This window comes from Heptranchias perlo, chromosome 7 (genome assembly GCF_035084215.1).
Source record: "Heptranchias perlo isolate sHepPer1 chromosome 7, sHepPer1.hap1, whole genome shotgun sequence".
NCBI classification, from domain to species: Eukaryota; Metazoa; Chordata; class Chondrichthyes; order Hexanchiformes; family Hexanchidae; genus Heptranchias; species Heptranchias perlo.
In genome coordinates this window covers 30,015,108-30,034,144 of record NC_090331.1, presented here as the reverse complement: position 1 = coordinate 30,034,144, position 19,037 = coordinate 30,015,108, and the positions used below count along the sequence as shown (strand labels likewise).

Genomic DNA, 19,037 nt, shown 5'->3' with positions numbered 1-19,037 from the left:
TGTGCTTGATAAATAAATGCAAATTGGGATTTAATCACATCATTGAGATCCTGATGCTATTTTAACTGGGTGGGATGGATACACTGCCCAGGGGCCAACTCACTGAGTAAAATCTCATGGGATTGGTCTCAGAAATTGACTGTCATGATTGGAAACAGTATTTAAAGGGGCACTCGCCTGCAGGTGCTTAGATCATTAGGATCTGTGTGCGAGTGTGACTCGTGGATTTCTAAGGCAGTTCTGAGCTTGAAGATTGCTTCTTTCTGATTTTTTTTTCCCCATTACTTACCCTGGTTAAACACTTACTGCTGATCACGGGTGTTATTTTTGCTTCATTCCTTTGGATGGAGGAAGAAGAGCAGCAGTCATAGCAACCAAGATGAGCAACACGTGGGCCAGATGGAAAACAGCAGGTGAGGGGAGCTGCTCGTAGAAGACCTGAGGGTGTATAGGCCAAGAGTCAGTTACCTGGATATCTCTGAGCAGCACTGCATCAGGCAGGTTGCTGATCTATGAAGTCTCCAGCTGGACCAGGGGGCAGTGGCTGTCAAAGTCATGACCACCTGTGTAACTTTTGCCTCAGGCTTCTTCCGGGATGCTACAGGTGACATCACCCACATCTCCCAGTCTGCAGGAAACAGCTGCATCAAACAGGTCACCAATGCCCTCCTTGCCAGAGCCAACCTTTCCAATGGACACCAACAGCTAGATTGAGAGAACTCTGGGATTTGCAGTAGTGGATGGCTTCTGTCATGTCCAGGGCATAATAGACTGCACTCATGCAGCTATCAGGGCACCAAAAGACAAGCCAAGAGCTTTTGTGAACAGGAAAGGCTTCCACTCTATCAATATACAACTGGTGTGTAATCATTGCAGAAGAATAATGCAGGTGTATGCCAGTTTCGCTGACAGTTGCCATGACACATAGGAACATAGGAACAGGAATAGGCCATTCAGCCCCTTGTGCTGCTCCGCCATTTGATAAGATCATGGATGATCTGTGATCTAACTCCATATACCTGCCTTTGGCCCATATCCCTTAATACCTTTGATTGCCAAAAAGCTATCTATCTCAGATTTAAATTTAGCAATTGAGCTAGTATCAATTGCCCTTTGCGGAAGAGAGTTCCAAACTTCTACCACCCTTTGTGTGTAGAAATGTTTTCTAACCTCGCTCCTGAAAGGCCTGGCTCTAATTTTTAGACTGTGCCCCCTACTCCTAGAATACCCAACCAGCGGAAATAGTTTCTCTCTATCCACCCTATCCATTCCCCTTAATATCTTATAAACTTCGATCACCCCTTAACCTTCGAAACTCTAGAGAATACAACCCCAATTTGTGTAATCTATCCTCGTAACTTAACCCTTGAAGTCCAGGTATCATTCCAGTAAACCTATGTTGCACTCCCTCCAAGGCCAATATGTCCTTCCGAACGTGCAGTGCCCAGAACTGCTCACAGTACTCCAGGTGCGGTCTAACCAGGGTTTTGTATAGCTGCAGCATAACTTCTGCCCCCTTGTACTCTAGTCCTCTAGATATAAAGGCCAGCATTCCATTAGCCTTATTGATTATTTTCTGCACCTGTTCATGACACTTCAATGATCTATGTACCTTCATACTGTGACTCATCAATCCCCCTACTTTTGCACCCACCCAGAAACATCAGAGGATGTTTGCTAGGTGACAAGGGTCAGACATGGCTGATGACACTCCTCTGCAACTCCACCATGCCTGAGCAACACAGGTACTATCAGCGCCATGAGTTCACCAGGAACATCAGAGCATACCATTGACATCTTGAAGCTAAGATTCAGGTGCCTTGATTGCTCTGGGGGCTCCTTACAATATGATCCAGACGAAATGGACTGCATCATTGTAGTTTGCCGCATTCTGCACAACCTGGCTATGCAAAGAGGACTGGGTTGAGGAGGCACAGCAACAAGAAGAGGCATCATCAAATGAAGAAGAATTGGACAAAGGTTAGGGATAATCAGAAGAAGGAGGGGTTGTTCGATGCATTACAGCTAGAGGGGCCAGGGCAAAGTTGAAAGAGCAGCACTTTCGATGACCTGCTCAATCCCCTCAACTGATAAGTGGCGAAAAACCCCTCTGTATTTACAGTCCTTGTTACACCATCATCACCCCCTTGATTGTGTATTAAAGAACATTGAAACCATTCATCCAACCTGTATATCAATGATATCCTGAAATGCAGACTTAACAGCTGTAATGAAAATAAATTATAGACCAAAGTGGCAAATGTGACAAACGTGGTGATTTTAATTCCAAACATAATATTGCATTGAATTCTTATTGTCATTTATGCTGCCACAGAAGAGAGTTCTCATTTTCCTAGTGGTCTCCTAGGTTACAGACTATACCGAAAACACTTCTTTATAAAAAAAAACAGGATGGAATTGGATAGTTCTGTCTGAGGACAGACACTTCTGCAGGACATTTATGTAATGTGTACATTTCTTTCTAAAACATATGGATGGTCTGGAATGTTAACACTTTACAGCTGATATTGATGCTTCAGTACATCAGCCAGAAGAATGCTTACTGCTGTGGCATTGGACAAGGATTTGCAGCTTGATTTTTGGTAGCACTCATTCACCACTGTTGGCACCTCTACTTATAGCTCTTAAAGTTGTTGTATCATTTGTTTCTTTACTTGCAGACAGTAAATAGTTAATCAATCAACAATTGTTCCTTACTGTCAATATCTTAACAGCTTTTTCAAGTCTTTAGTGGTTCATTTGTGATTTGTGTGACAGTCTGCACTGATTTAAATCAAGGACAAAAAATGGATTTCAGAGAGGTTCCATTGCACTTTGCCATATTTAGAGATGATTATGTTTTCATTACCTTTTCACCAAGCCATAACAATATTGCCAAGCTATATGACCTTATCTGTTGCAGCACCAGTTTGGGTGGATATAATTTATTTCCACTTGTTATTCTGTGTGTTTTATCCTTGTTTGCTTCCCTAAAATACTGTCAATTCAATTGTAGGTTTTAAGATGAGAAGACGCCATGTGGTTAGAGAGCCCACTGGTAATGCTGAAAGATGTCCACACCTTGTGGAGGCCATTCATTGTGAGGACCCAGTCTGCTATCATTGGCACAAGCTTGAAGAGAGCCTCTGTGTGGCAGAAAATAATCAAACATGTGGGCAAGGAACCTACAACCAAAGGACTTTGTGCAAGAATAACCAAGGTTAGTTGTGCACTGAATCAGTTCGGGTTGAGAATGCAGTAAGCTTATCAATTCAGACTGTAGAGTATTTGTTTGATATGTCTGTTAACTTCTGATTTGTTTTTAATTCTCAATCTTATTCTTACAGTCCATAAATTCAGACTTTACTTTCCCTTTGGTTTCAATGTTTCTGTTTACTTTCCCTTTGGTTTCAATGTTTCTGTTCATATCTTGTTTTTAATGTTTTCTGTCAGTACCTACTTTATCAGCTTATCTCCCTCTGTCTGTGTATCTTCCTATTTGCTTATCAGTGTCTGTCTGAATGAAAAACAGGTTCCTAAAGTAGCTGGATTGAAAAGACAGATAAGTGAAACCATGACTTGTTACTTTGGTTATTCACCAGCTTTGAATTCCTGCTCAGTGTTAATAAAAACAAATCTGCATAAATTAGATTAAGCCTTGATCCAAAGCAACCTTGAATTTAATTTCTGCCCTTTAAGTGGTTGCAGAGCAAGTATTGATCAAATAGCAGATTAAATTTAGCTTCCAGAATCACCCAATGTTTGTAGGAGATTAAATGGCCGATTCCTCGGTCATGGGGAAATAAGCTTGTTATGCTTTCCAGGCTCCTGTGTGCTCCCATGCAACTTGAGTGAACCAAGGGGTCAGACCGTTCAAATATTTTGAATAGGCTCTCTGTATAGGTTAAACCTTGTCCTGGGAGCTTTTAAAAGGGAGGCTCGTGAAATTGGGAGCATGTAGCCCTTAAAAAAAAAACATTTCAAGCTAAGTGGCTGCACTTCAACATTTTATAGAAAGACTGAAAATAATTTTTATGTATTTGTGATCATTGCCAAAGATTGCATGGAGGGGGTAGAAATTGCAGACAAAAAGGAAGGCAAAGTTGAATAATGTCAAGGCACAAAATGGAGTCCATGGGCAAGTGGCGAAGTGATGCAGTCCCCCCAGCTGATGATGGCTGACAAAGTTGATGTGAGGGGATTTACCCTGATTATCACTTCAGAACATCTCCCCACACGATATCTCCCCATGTACCATATCTGGCAGCAGGCGGCAGCCAGACTGAACATTGTTTACAGCATCTGTAGTACCTGGAAATAGATGCAGGATCGATACCAACTATTGGTGCCTCAAGTTGAGAGTGTTCTGATCCATGAGTCAGCTCGTTAATGTTTCACAAGAAAAATCTGTTTTTTTCCACTGGGATTGAAGGTTGTCAGTAGCAGCCAATCAGATCAGTTGGAGGGGAGAACTGGAGGTTGGCAGAACCAATTAATCCAGTATTACTTTTTCCCATTGACGATTGCACACGAACTTGAGTCAGAAAAGCTTTTAAGATGAGCTTAGAGTCGCAGTTACAAGTGGAATCCCCTAAGAAATAAGCTGCTAACGTTTTTTTCAAAGGCACTTTCTGGGACATAGCCAAATGTTGCCTTATGTGAAGGTTCCTTTTCAAGCTATTTGCAGTCTCTTTTTTGAGATGTTCCCTGGTGGAATGCAAAATTGCCACGGTTTGGAAATAAAATAAGGAGCGGGATTGGAGCGGTGATGAGTTTTACTTAATTAAAAATATTGTATTGAGTTACCCACAAGACTTTATTCTGATGTATAACTGTGATATGTGATACAGACTTTTGGCTTGGCTTGTTCGCGAATGTAGTGCTTGGTTACATTCTGTAAGCTTTCATGTATGTCAGTTTTTTTATAATGATTACTATTTCAGACTGGTGTTTAATTTGCAATCAGTATTTCAGGCCTGTCAACCTAGTTGTGAGGTATACCTGAAATGTTGTGATAATGATATACACATGATTAAAAACAGCAAGTTACATTTCTCATAAGCCACAGAGACAGCATGAATGTGTTCTTCTCTCCTTTCTCTTATCATCTTCTTCCCCTCTTTTTTTTATTTTTCTCATTCCCCATCTCCCTGGCTATGTGATTATCCTGAAGAATAAGAGAAGGCATCTAAGGAGGTCCCAGCATTCATAGCAGCAGTGAAAGGCCTCAATTAAAATGATAAGCCAGTGACTGAAGGCCAGAGACATCCTCAGAATTACTGGCACAATGCATACATGTGGGAGATTGAGAAGCTCCAGCGGTAGGTACTGTGCCACATGAGACTCTGCCAAATGTGAGAGAGTTGTCAGGTTTGGTACTTTGGCTTTAATGGAATATTCCTATTTATATTTCAGAATCTCTGCTAAGTGACTCCACTGCTTGTTTTCAGGGAATCTTGTTTGGTGCGTGCACAGTGTGGAACATACACATAGCTTATCTTCTGCATTCATTGCTTTGGAATGAATAATTCAAATGGAAAATTATTTTACAAGGACACCATCCCCTTGAAAGGTGGTTTGGAAACTTTTTTTTGTTCCTACACCATTTTCATTACAATGAGGCCTTGTGCAAATTACATAACAATTATTTATCTCATTACAAAGAAATAAGAAACAGTTTTACCGAGCACTTTTCTATGAAGACACTGCCCCTTTAAAGCAGCTTAGAACTAAGGGCCCATTTGCTGTGTGTATAAAATGAAGATTCCTTTTACCTTTTACAATGGAGAATGAACTTATTGTGAGCACATTAAATATATATAATACCTTCTTCTTGCCATTTTTCTCACCTTCCCGCCCTTGGTGTTGAGTCTTGCTGCATTTTGGCTCTAGAGGCATTGTGCACTTCCTCGTACCTCATCCAAGAGACTGTTATTCATTTGTGAGCTTGGAGTTTTTGCGTGTTATTTGGAAATGGAGACGTCGCAGCTGAAGCCAATCTTGTCTTTCCCACACGCACTTCCACTGGAGTTAAAAACATAAGAAATAGGAGTAGGAGTAGGCCATACGGCCCCTCAAGCCTGCCCTGCCATTCAGTAAGATCACAGTTGATCTTTTACCTCAACTTCACTTTCCCGCCCTATCCCCATATCCCTTGATTTACTTAGTGTCCAAAAATAAATTGATCTCAGTCTTGAATATACTCAACGACTGAGCTTCCACAGCCGTCTGAGTGAAGAAATTTTTCCTCATCTTGGTCCTAAATGGCCAACCCCTTATCTTGAGACTATGCCCCCTAGTTCTAAACTCTCAAGCCAGGGGAAACAGCCTCATAACATCTACCCTGTTAAGCCCTCTAAGAATTTTATACGTTTCAATGAGGTCACCTCTCCTAAACTCCAGAGAATATAGGCCCATTCTACTCAATCTCTCCTCATAGGACAACCGTCTCGTCCCAGGAATCAATCTAGTGAACCTTTGTTGCATCCCCTCTAAGGCAATATCCTTCCTTAGATGAGGAGACCAAAACTGCACTCCAGGTGTGGTCTCACCAGAGCCCTATATAATTTCAGCAAGACCTCCTTACTCTTATACTCCAACCCTCTTGTAATAAAGGCTAACATACCATTTGCCTTCCTAATTGCTTGCTGTACCTGCATGTTAACTTTCTGTGATTTGTGTACAAGGACACCCAAATCCCTCTGAATACCAACATTTCTTAGTCTCTCACCTTTTAAAAAATATTCTGTTTTTCTAATCTTCCTACCAAAGTGGATAATTTCACATTTCCCCACATTATACTCCATCTGCCATCTTCTCTTGCACTCACTTAACCTGTCTATATCCCTTTGTAGACTCTTTGCGTCCTCCTCACAGCTTACTTTCCCACCCTGCTATCATCAGCAAACTTAGATACATTACACTTGGTCCCCTCATCTAAGTCATTGATATATATTGTAAACAGCTGAGGCCCAAGCACCGATCCTTGCAGCACTCCACTAGTTATGACCTGCCAACCCAAAAATGACCCGTTTATTCCTACTGTGTTTTCTGCCTGTTAACCAATCCTCAATCCATGCTAATAAATTACCCCCAATGCCAACAACTTCTTGTGTGGTACCTTATCGAATACCTTTTGAAAATCCAAATATACCACATCAATTGGTTCCCTCTTATCTACCCTACTTATTACACTCTCAAAAAATTGTAATAGATTTGTCAAACATGATTTCCCTTTCATAAAACCATGTTGATTCTGCCTAATCATATTCTGAATAGCAGCCAAGGGTGGGAACCTTGACTGATTTTCTCCTCCCTATGGAAGGGGTTCTTAGGCCAATTATCATGCCACACTTGCTGGGCTGGCTGAGATCAACTAACTCTTCTTCATCTGTACATCTCAGCAACTCATAAGGTAAACTCACAGAGACATGAGGGAGTCAATATATAGATCTTTTGTATCCTTCATGAATGGGTGCAAAAAGTTGAATAATAACTATTTGCCTAATTTTTCAGGTGTGGGGATTCTACATGTATTGTGAATAACTGACATTTGCTTTTGATTTATACTGCTAATAAGTTATAGCGATTTAAAGAAAAATTAGGTTAGCCTGCACTTGAAGCATTTTATTAATTTTCCATCTTGGCCCAAAAGTACAAAGAAGTATTCATGTTATCTGTCGTCCTTGAAGTTTTGGTACATTAATTTCTAAATATAATATATTTCATTAATTATTGCAGGTGATTAAATATCAATATTTCCTCCTATTTGTGTCACATTCATAATTATCCACAACTCACACAGAGTAATCTGAAAACCAGAATACTCACGAGAAATGTGCTTATACAATATTAAGACCAGGCTCTGAATGTTCAAAGAAATGTGGAATACCCAAGTCCTGGAACAAGTATGAATAAATAAACATGCATAGGATTTGTTGAAATAATTCTTCAGGACACACTTTAACATGTAAATGTGACAAGATTTCCAGTTGTAATTTATATAGAATTACATAGAATTTCATAGAATGTACATTACAGAAACAGGCCTTTCGGCCCACAAGTCCATGTCAGTGTTTATGCTCCACACTTTGCCTCCTCCCTCCCTAATTCATCTAACCCTATCAGCATAACCTTCTATTCCTTTCTCCTTCATGTGTTTATTTAGTTTCTCCTTAAATGCATCTATGCTAGCCACCTCAACTACTCCTTGTGGTAGCAAGTTCCACATTCTAACCACTCTCTGGGTAAGTAAGTTTCTCCTGAATTCCCTATTGGATTTATTAGTGACGTTCTTATATTTATGGCCTCTAGTTCTGGTCTTCCCCATGAGTGGAAACATCTTCTCTCCACGAAGACCCTATCAAACCCTTTCATTATCATAAAGGCCTCTATCAGGTCACTTCTCAGTCTTGTCTTTTCTAGAGAAAAGAGTCCCAGCCTACTCAATCTTTCCTGACAGGTATAACCTCTCAGTTCTGGTATCATCCTAGTAAATCATTTCTGCACCTTCTTCAGTGCCTCTATATCCTTTTAATAATATGGAGACCAGAACTGTTCACAGTACTCCAAGTGTGGTCAAACCAAAGTTCTATACAAGTTTAACAGAACTTCCCTGTTTTTCAATTCTATCCCTCTAGAAATGAACTGCAGTGCTTGGTTTACCTTTTTATGGCCTTATTAACCTGTGCCGCTACTTTTAGTGATTTGTGAATCTGTACCCCCAGAGCCCTCTGCTTCTCTACCCCATTTAGTCTCTTATTTCCAAGGAGTATGTGACCCCCTTATTCTTCCTATCAAAATGTACCACCTCACACTTATCTATATTAAAATTCATTTGCCAATTACACGCCCATTCTGCAAGTGTATTAATGTCTTCCTGTATTTTGTCACAGTCCTCTTTGATATTAACTATATCCAATTTGGTGTCGTTCTCAAATTTTGAAATTGTACTTCTGATTCCCGAGTCTAAATCATTTATGTAAATGGTGAACAACAGCGGTCCCAGCACCGATCCTTATGGAACACCACTTCCCACCTTTTGCCAGTCTGAGTAACTACCTTTAACCCCTACTCTCTGTTTTCTGTTTTGTAGCCAGCTTGCTATCCATTCTGCTTCTTGTCCCCTGACTCCACATGCTCTGATCTTAGTCATGAGTCTGCTAGGTGGCATCTTATCGAAAGCCTTTTTGAAAATCCAAATATATTACATTCGTTGCATTACCCTTGTCTACACTTTCTGTTACTTCTTCAAAGAATTCAATAAGGTTGGTCAAGCATGACCTTCCCTTTTGAAATCCATGCTGGCTAGTCTTCATTATATTTTCAATTTCTGGATGTTTTTCTATTACATCTTTGAGTAAGGATTGCATTATCTTTCCTACCACTGACATTAAACTAATTGGTCCATAGTTCCCTGGAGTGGTTCTATCTCCCTTTCTAAATATAGGAATCACATTAGTTGTCCGCCAGTCCTCTGGCACTATTTCCTTTTCTTATGCAGCTGGAAAGTGTTCCATGCTTCAGTGTGGAATGTATGTTAAGCAGTGAAGGAGCTGTAAGGTAGTCTGAGTGCTTTGTGTGAAAGCTAGTCAATGTGTAACAGATTGAGAGGAACCCCTTGTAGCATGCACACTTTGTGCATCTACTTGGTATATGGAAATGTTATGAGCCTTACTTCAGCAAAATTTTACGATGTGGAAAAATGTATTTCTCAACTGCCTCTATGTGCACAGTGTGGGACTGTTGGCATTAATGGTGGCACCAAAAACAAAGAAATTAATGTCAATACTTCTAAACTCACCCTCTTTTGGGGAGGCTGCTCTGGAGTGCTGAACATGGTAGCCGTCCTTTGATCCATCATATACAGCAGTAACTCCACTTCTAGCTTGCACATACCTTTAATTGTGGCTAAACCATACTCAACTCTAAATGGGACAATTTGGGAGAGGGATTACAGCAGGTTCCATGAACGGCCAGCGGTTCCACGATACTGAGCTTCCATTGGCGGAACAGACTCCTGGAATTTTGAGCAAACATTAACGGTCAGACATTAACTTTGTGTTATCTGAGTGCTTTTCCTATTTTATTGCAAGCAACTTCAAAATAATTGATAACAGTGGTTAGTCAGGGAACATTTCTGTCTAAGTAATGAAATTACAATACTTGTCATTGCCCAATCGCTGGATTTATTCTGTTCTTTTCAGTCTTGGTGGTGTCCTGCACTGTGACCCATGGCTTTTCACCTAGGTTTCACAGTTAGAAAGAATTCCCATTATGTTGATATAATATGAAAAAACACTGCACAATTGTACCAAAAACATCTGTTTTAAAAAAAAGAAGCTCCTGTCTGTAACTACAGTCTTTTGTTACTCCGCATCAACAACAACAACAAGTTGCATTTATATAGCGCCTTTAACATAGAAACACATCCGAAGGCACTTCACAGGAGCTTATCGAACAAAATTTGACCCCGAGCCACATAAGGAGGTATTAGAATAGGTGACCGAAAGCTTGGTCAAAGAGGTAGGTTTTAAGGAGAATCTTAAAGGAGGAGAGAGAGATAGAGAGGTTTAGGGAGGGAATTCCAGAGCATAGGGCCTAGGCAGCGGAAGGCACGGCCGCCAATGATGGAGTGATTAAAATCGGGGATATGCAAGAGGCAAGAATTGGAGGCATAAAATATGACTGTTCAGTTGTCTTTTAAGAAACTGGATTCAGCATTTGTTTCATTTTCAGAATCAGTAGCAGTAATCAGAGCAGTGAACAGCTCTGAATCCAATTAAACATTGACCATAATAGTCAGTGATCTTTTAACTAACTATTATAATTAAAGGTGTGTGGAGTGCTAAGATGTAATTATAGTGGCACCTGTATAACCATCTGTCAAGAAGATTTGATATCTGCAGCCGAGAAGGCTGCTCTTGATGTTGTTTCTACTCACTGTTTGTGGCCTATTGTCACCATTCTATTGCCAGATGCTGTTTTTTTTTCCTCTAAGGAAAAATGTGCAGCTGAGCCATAAATAATGTACAGGTAGTTGCAGATTCTTTGTAAATGTCAGCCAATACGTACGCGATGCATCATTCAGACCTCGGTGAGCAGTGACATCTTACATATCCCATTGTTTTTAACTTGTCTTCTGCATCAAATCAAATTACAATCCATTTTACACACATAATAAAGCATCAAGGAATCTTTTTCTGGATACCTATCTTTGAATACACAGAGGTCTTATCAACATTTAAAATATTACATGTTCTCTGTGAGACTTCATTTCTGTAAATTTCTCTAATTCAGTATTACACGTTGAATTAGAGAAATGTATAGAGCTATGAATAGGCCTATGAATAACATTTGGGAAAGTTATACCCTTTGATAAAATAGTGATGCTACAGAATATCCTAATAATAATTCTCTGCTAATTCTTCTCAATTATCAGGAGTAGCTTTATTATTGTGATATTAGTGCTAATTTTTTCTGTTACAAAAACAAATATTTCAAAAAAATTAAGAAACTATGAACAGCTTCAAAATTTTGTTTCTGCTCTGCCTGTTAACTCCTTTCTCTACCTTCTATTTTCATGAATCTAATTATTTTTTATTTACTTCTTACTTTACCCTATTTACTTTTATGTTCTTAGGGTACATAAGATCAAAATCCAATATTATCTCAAAATTAAACCCCATACAATCTTCCTTTGGTAGACATCTCCATTTTTGACCCTGATTGTTACATTTGAAAAGAAAGACTTGTCTTTCTATTTAGATGTATAGGAGCTTAACAATGTTAAGATGGAATCTATAAAGGTAAGAGAGGCAATTTTCCCATCCCAGCACTAAATTGAAGTGAAACGACATCATATGAAATTAACCTTTCAAGATTTCCTGAAGTAAGCTCCAATTAGGCATGCATGGTGAGCTCCTAACTCATATTGGTCAAGGTGCTGGGAGAGATGAGCAGGAAATTGTATGAATCATCAGCCCTTAAAGAGACTGCAACCAACATTTAGTAGGATATGGATAATTAAAGGTAAGTTCCTGTATATGGGGTCAAAAATTGTTTCAGACTTTCTAAAAGCTGTCAGCGAGAAAGAAGTGGCAGGCAAAAACCAAGGGAAGGCAAAACAAATGTGTAGGCCAGAAATAGTCCGTAGGCAAATTATGAAGTGATGCAGTACCCAAACACCCTATTTGACGGCTTGGTGAAGTGGAGATGATGCTGTATAAGGTGGGTTCAAGGAATGTTGTACTGTTTGGCGCTCTGGGTTACCTTCTCCAGGAGACCGTAGGAAATGGCATTCAGGCAGCGCTACCTGGGAACAGATGTAGGAAAGCATGTGACATCCCATAAGAAAGCAACCAAGGTAAGAGTACCCAACGGTACCAATTACCAGGTAAATAGCCCAATAGCAATGCCATGAAGTGTTGGCTGTCAACCTGTTCCGCATGTTGGCTCATTGCTAAAGCCTCATACAACTTGACATCTCTTTTATTGCTTCTCATGCATATCCATACTCCAACAAGGCATATATTCAAACTTTGGTTTACCATTGAAAGCCTTAGCACACTCTCATTTTAAAGTCATGCTGAAGCTGCACGGTGCATAGTCATGTGATGGCACACATAATGGACTGCACATGTTTGTCATTGTGTATATGAGCGCCTTCAGCTTACAACATCTGACTGCTGTGCTTTCATGGCAAGATGATATAATACAAGGGAAGAGACTGAAATGGAGGAGGGCTCAGAAATTAGAAGCTGTAAAAAATGTAACTTTGAACATCCTTGCACATAAGAGTATGGATGGAGTGTTGAAAGGTGAAGCCTCAGGACTCCCCAAGCTCAGATCTAGTAGAATAGATCTCCCATATCTGGTTCTTGTTCTCACTTGCTCCCTCACAAACATACACTTAATCACAGAACCATGCAGTTAATATGTTGTAATGCAAGCTCTGTTTGAAGATGTATCTTGGGCCAGCATTCTAATATCCGTCCCTTTTCTGCCATTGTAGGCCAGGAGGAAAGGCCTGACAGCATAGCCAATGGTGTAGTAAATATAGGCCATCAAAACATCCTGTATCCCCCACCAATATTTGTAAGCACGGTTACTTCGATTTTGGAGGATATCGCTGTTTACTGGGAATGGAGTTGGAAGTGGTAGCCACATTGACTGATGCTGCAATTGGTGCACGTTCTAGTCTGGAAAGAGGCAGTGGCAGATGACCTTAACTGTCACTGACGTCGTTGTTCCTATAGTGCAGGCTGGCTGCAGATGTATGCCACATCTCTGGAATTGGCTCCCTACTGGTTGCTGTCAGTCATTACCAGTAGGTATGTTGGGGCTTGCAGATATGCTTGCTGGCATAATGGTGAGTGTGGACAATCTGATGCTAGCTTATGTATTTGGCATACTTTCTTTTATCTTGTACCACCACTGCCATGATATACTGTGTTTCTGTTGTTTCAAAACCAACTCATTAATATTGACTTGATTTGCCGACTGCTGCAGGGTTCTGTAGCTTTCACTTGGATGCCTTTTGTTCCCTGAGTTCCTGTGAATTGTAAGAGCTCCTTTTTCATGTTCCCTCTTCTTTCAACTTTTTCTGGTTTGCTGAACTCTTGTTGATGCTTCAATTATAATCAGTTTGCTGGTGAATTAGCAGACGATAAATATACACTTATTTTAAATTTCACATGAATATTACCCAATGTTTTGACAAAACAATTTCTCCAAAAAAGACGTACAATAAGTTCCCTAATGGCCTACTCTCGATAGGTGAACAGAGCAGCCAGCATGATCCCACCCTACGCAGACATAAAATTGTGCTTATACTTAATTTAAATGTATTATTGTACATAAATTGAATCCTAAAAGGCCGGCCAGAAGATAAATGAGCCATCACCCATGGTGACTGGAAAACGTAACCAATTCAAATTACTTCTTGAGATGTTTATTTCAGACTTATCCAAATGAAAATTTTACATAGGAGTCATTATAGACTAATGAAGGTCAAAATAACAGGTATGTGTGTAGCATAAGCTCCTGCTGGAGATGGACGTTAAGAACCTTAACCTACATTGAGGTTCTTTTCTAGACTTTCTCCTGTGGAAGGTATTTTTATTTTTAGTGACTAGAAGAACTGCATTTGAAATCTTTAAAAAAAAATCCTGACCTAACCAGTTTTGAAGATTGGTCATGTAATTTGTTAGAATTGGAATGAAAAATACCATTCTTTGCTCAGGATAATTGGAAACATCTAACATTGTTTAGGGCCCAATCTGGAAACAAAAAGAGTTCTTCACTCCTTGTGGTACCAACCATTCTTCCAGTTGACTTGCAGCTCCTATTTATGTAGCTAACCAAACTGCAATGATGTAATATTATTACCCAAAAGCCTCCTGTCATTTCCTAGCATACCCAATATTTTATCTTCTGGTGCTTATGCATGCACATAGAATGTATGCAAGGAAGACTGAGTTCAGCAATAGTTTCATGAATTGGTTGAGATGTATCTTATGGTGTTGGGTATTGATTGTTTGTTTGGATACAGGATAACTTAGTCAGGCGCCAGTTACAATACTGTGTCCAGTTTTGGTCTCTTCACATGATAGGTGATACTGAGGCTTTGGAAAATGTGCAGAGGATGGCCACTGGACTAATTCCGACTTTAAAGCATCTTAGTAATCAAGATAGGCTAAAAGAACTGGGTCTCTACACTTTAGAGAAGCGTAGACTTACGGGTGATCTGATTGAGGTTTATAAGATGATGAAGAGAATAGATTGCGTTTCAGTTTTGTTCCAATTAAATAGATTAGGGAGGATTAAGGATCACAATTTTAAGTTGCATAAGGCCAGATCTAGGTGAGATAGCAGGAAGTAATTCTTTTTCCAAAGAATAGTGGACCTCTGGAACAGGCTGCTGGCTTGTGCAGTGGACGCTGAGAGCTGGATCTTTTTCTGGCTGGGGCAGAGATCACCTCAAACAAAAGATAGGTAATGCATAGAATTATCAGGGCCAGAATGATCTCCTAGACTAGTTTTGATCACCTAGGGGGGTCAGACAGGAATTTCCCAGAATTTTCTCCTAAATATTCCTGGATACAAGGTGTTCAAGAAAGATAGGGAAGGAAAGGAAGGCGGGTGGGCTGTCAATATTAATTAAGGAGAATATTGCAGTACTGGAGACAGAGAATATCCTGGAGGGGTCAAGGACAAAATCTATTTGTTTAGAGTTAAGCAATAGAAGAGCTGCCATTACACTACTGGGTGTATTCTATAGGTCACCAACTAGTGGGGAGGATATAGAGAAACAAGTTTGCAGGGAAATTACGGAGAGGTGCAAAAGCCATAGAGTAGTGATAATGGGGGACTTCAACTATCCTAATATAGATTGGGATAACAATAATATAAGGGGCAAAGAGGGGGAGGAATTTTTGAAATGTGTTCAGGATAACTTTCTTAATCAGTACGTTTCTGGCCCAACAAGGAAGGAGGCATTGCTAGACTTGGTTCTGGGGTATGAGGTGGGCCAAGTGGAGCAAGTTTCAGTGGGGGAGAATTTAGGGACCAGCGATCATAGCATCAAAAGGTTTAGAACAGCTATGGAAAAGGACATGGACCACCCTAAAGTAAAAATACTCAATTGGAGGAGGGCCAATTTCAATGGGATGAGAACAAATCTGGCCCAGGAAAACTGGAATCAAAGATTGGCAGGCAAAACTGTAATTGAACAGTGGGCTGCCTTTAAAGAGGAGATGATTCGGGTACGGTCTAGGCACATTCACATGAGCCGGAAAGTTAGGACAACTAAAGTCAGATCTCCCTGGATGACAAAAGAGATAGAGAGTAAGATGACATGGAAAAAAGGGGCATCTGACAGATGTCAGGTTGATAACACAAGTGAGAACCAGGCAGAATATAGAAAGTTCAGAGGGGAAGTGAAAAAGGAAATAAGAGGGGCAAAGATAGGGTATGAGAATAGACTGGCGGTAAAAGGGAATCCAAAAGTCTTCTACAGGCATGTAAACAGTAAACAGGTAGTAAGAGGAGGGGTGGGGCCGATTGGGGACCATAAAGGAGATCTACTCATGGAGGGAGAGGGGACAGTCGAGTTATTAAATGAGTACTTTGCACCTGTCTTACCAAGGAAGAAGATGCTGCCCCTCTTATTTCCTTTTTCACTTCCCTATGCACAGTTCCATTCGCAACCCCTCAGATAATGAAGCAGTCCGTGCCTGCATGCAGCAAGACCTGGACAACATCCAGGCTTGGGCTGATAAGTGGCAAGAAACATTCGCACCAGACAAGTGCCAGGCAATGACCATCTCCAAAAAGAGAGAGTCTAACCACCTCCCCTTGACATTCAACGGCATTACCATTGCCGAATCCCCCACCATCAACATCCTGGGGGTCACCGTTGACCAGAAACTTAACTGGACCAGCCACATAAATACTATGGCTACAAGAGCAGGTCAGAGGCTGGGTATTCTGCAGCGAGTGACTCACCTCATAACTCCCCAAAGCCTTTCCACCATTTACAAGGTACAAGTCAGGAGTGTGATGGAATACTCTCCACTTGCCTGGATGAGTGCAGCTCCAACAACACTCAAGAAGCTTGACACCATCCAGGACAAAGCAGCCTGCTTGATTGGCACCCCATCCACCACCCTAAACATTCACTCCCTTCACCACCGGCACACCGTGGCTGCAGTGTGTACCATCTACAGGATGCACTGCAGCAACTCGCCAAGGCTTCTTCGACAGCACCTCCCAAACCCGCGACCTCTACCACCTAGAAGGACAAGGGCAGCAGGCACATGGGAACAACACCACCTGTACATTCCCCTCCAAGTCACACACCATCCTGACTTGAAAATATATTGCCGTTCCTTCATCGTCGCTGGGTTAAAATCCTGGAACTCCCTACCTAACAGCACTGTGGGAGAACATTCACCACACGGACTGCAGCGGTTCAAGAAGGCGGCTCACCACCATCTTCTCGGGCAATTAGGGATGGACAATCAACGCTGGCCTGGCCAGTGACACCCACATCCCATGAATGAATAAAAAAAAAATTTTGGTGGAAAGAATGAGGAGAGGCAATATAAACTATAAACTCTAACAGGGGTACTGGAATAGAGAGATCTGCGGGTATATGTGCACAAATCGTTGAAGGTGGCAGGGCAGGTTTAGAAAGCGGTTAAAACAGCATACGGGATTCTGGGCTTTATAAATAGAGGCATATAGTACAAAGGTATGGAAGTCATGATGAACCTTTATAAAACACTGGTTTGGCTATGACTGGAGTATTGTGTCCAGTTCTGGGCATTGCACTTTAGGAAGAATGTGAAGGCCTTAGAGAGGGTGCAGAGGAGATTTACTTGAATGATTCCAGGGATGAGGGACTTTAGTTACATGGATAGACTGGAGAAGCTGGGGTTGTTCTCCTTGGAGCAGAGACAGTTGCGAGGAGATTTGATAGACGTATTCAAAATCATGAAGGGTCAAGACAGAATAAATAGAGAGAAACTGTTCTCATTGGTGGAAGGGTCATGAACCAGAGGACATAGTTTTCGGGTGGTTGGCAAAAGAACCAAGGGTAACATGAGGACATACTTTTTTGCACAGTGAGTGGTTAGGATCTGGACTGCACTGCCCGAGGGGGCGGTGGAGGCAGATTCAATCATGGCCTTCAAAAGGGAACTGGATAAGTACTTGAAAGGAAAAAATGTGCAGGGCTACGGGGATAGGGCAAGCGAGTGGGACGAGCTGGATTTCTCTTTCATAGAGCCGGCGTGGACTCGATGGGCCGAATGGCTTCCTTCCGTGCTGGAACCTTTCTATGATTGGCCTTGGGTTTTTATCTGGTTTTTCACCTCTCCTGGGAGATCGCGTGGTTTTGGGTGGGTGGAGTGCATATATATTGTAATACACAAGATATCACAATTGAATGGGACAGGCTGGGTGGACCAGAGGGTTTTTTTCTGTCTGTCATTGTTCATATGTTCGTAACGCATTCAGGCAGGAGAAATAAAAGGCATGCCTCAGTAACTGGGGCATGAATTGATGGGGATGGGGTTTGAGCCAGCAGTCTGTGGAGGAACATGTTTTCGTATGGCCTGACTAAGATCAGTTGTTTTTTTCGAGTGATGCAGATCATCTTTAGCTAAAAGATTACAATGGAAACCAACGCTATTGTTTTTTTTTTCATTGTGCCTTGAATACCAATAAGCTGTTATTCCTAAAAAGTATTCCTGCATTTTTGATTTGGATGCTGAAACGGTGCTGTCGGCCTAAAAAGATTAATTCACAGGTGTGAGTGAATGTGTGATCAAAGTCTGCATTAAGATGACCCATTTCACAGGGTTTTACAGAAAAAAGAACTAGCACTATTGTTAAACCTGAAGGACAACAGCCAGATGCAAGTCTTGTGTTCCTTAGAGATACCAGAAGATTGCAATTCTAATTTCAAAGACAGTATTATGTTGGAACCAGCTCAATCACCATGACTGTAAGCATTTCATCTTCTGCCAACTATGATTAGAGTAGAGATATCAACCCAGATTTCTGAAATGGATGTAGTTACACCCAATGCTTAGAAGTGGATATTGCAGAATGGAATGAAAGTGTGCTTTTACACTTAATTTTCTATGGTCAGGTTATTTTCATAATTATGAAGAGACCAGAATCAACATCTTGCAGCTAGAATATCAGGAAATTGTGTAAATGATGTCCCAGCCCTCAAAATAATATATTTAAATGAAGCTCCCACCTGCTTAGGTGGGTGCTTCTTGCAAACATTTTCCCTGTCCTTGGAAATACCAGAGATGAACAAAATGGCTGGAAATCTGGTATAAAAAAAATCTAATTTACAGTATTCCTTCACCTTTGTTTAGTAGCTGTACTAGAGTTTGGGAGTAATATGATTCTGGGAGTTAACAAACTGAAATTTAACGTGTAGAGTTGGAACTTCAATTCACTTTCTCCTTCTGACTTGGACAATCTAGCTATGGCCTGCAAGCTTCCATTATCCGGCC

At 40.8% G+C, this 19,037-nt stretch overlaps 1 protein-coding gene across 5 annotated transcripts in view; it reads left to right on the top strand.

Moving 5' to 3' along the window:
- thsd7ba (thrombospondin, type I, domain containing 7Ba) overlaps positions 1-19,037 on the top strand; it is a 646,137-nt gene that overhangs the window by 311,303 nt on the left and 315,797 nt on the right. For all 5 annotated transcript variants that reach the window (XM_067987207.1, XM_067987208.1, XM_067987209.1 and 2 more), the window contains exon 7: positions 3,017-3,220. In XM_067987207.1, coding sequence (XP_067843308.1) covers positions 3,017-3,220 — 204 coding nt within the window. The remainder of the gene's footprint in view (positions 1-3,016; positions 3,221-19,037) is intronic.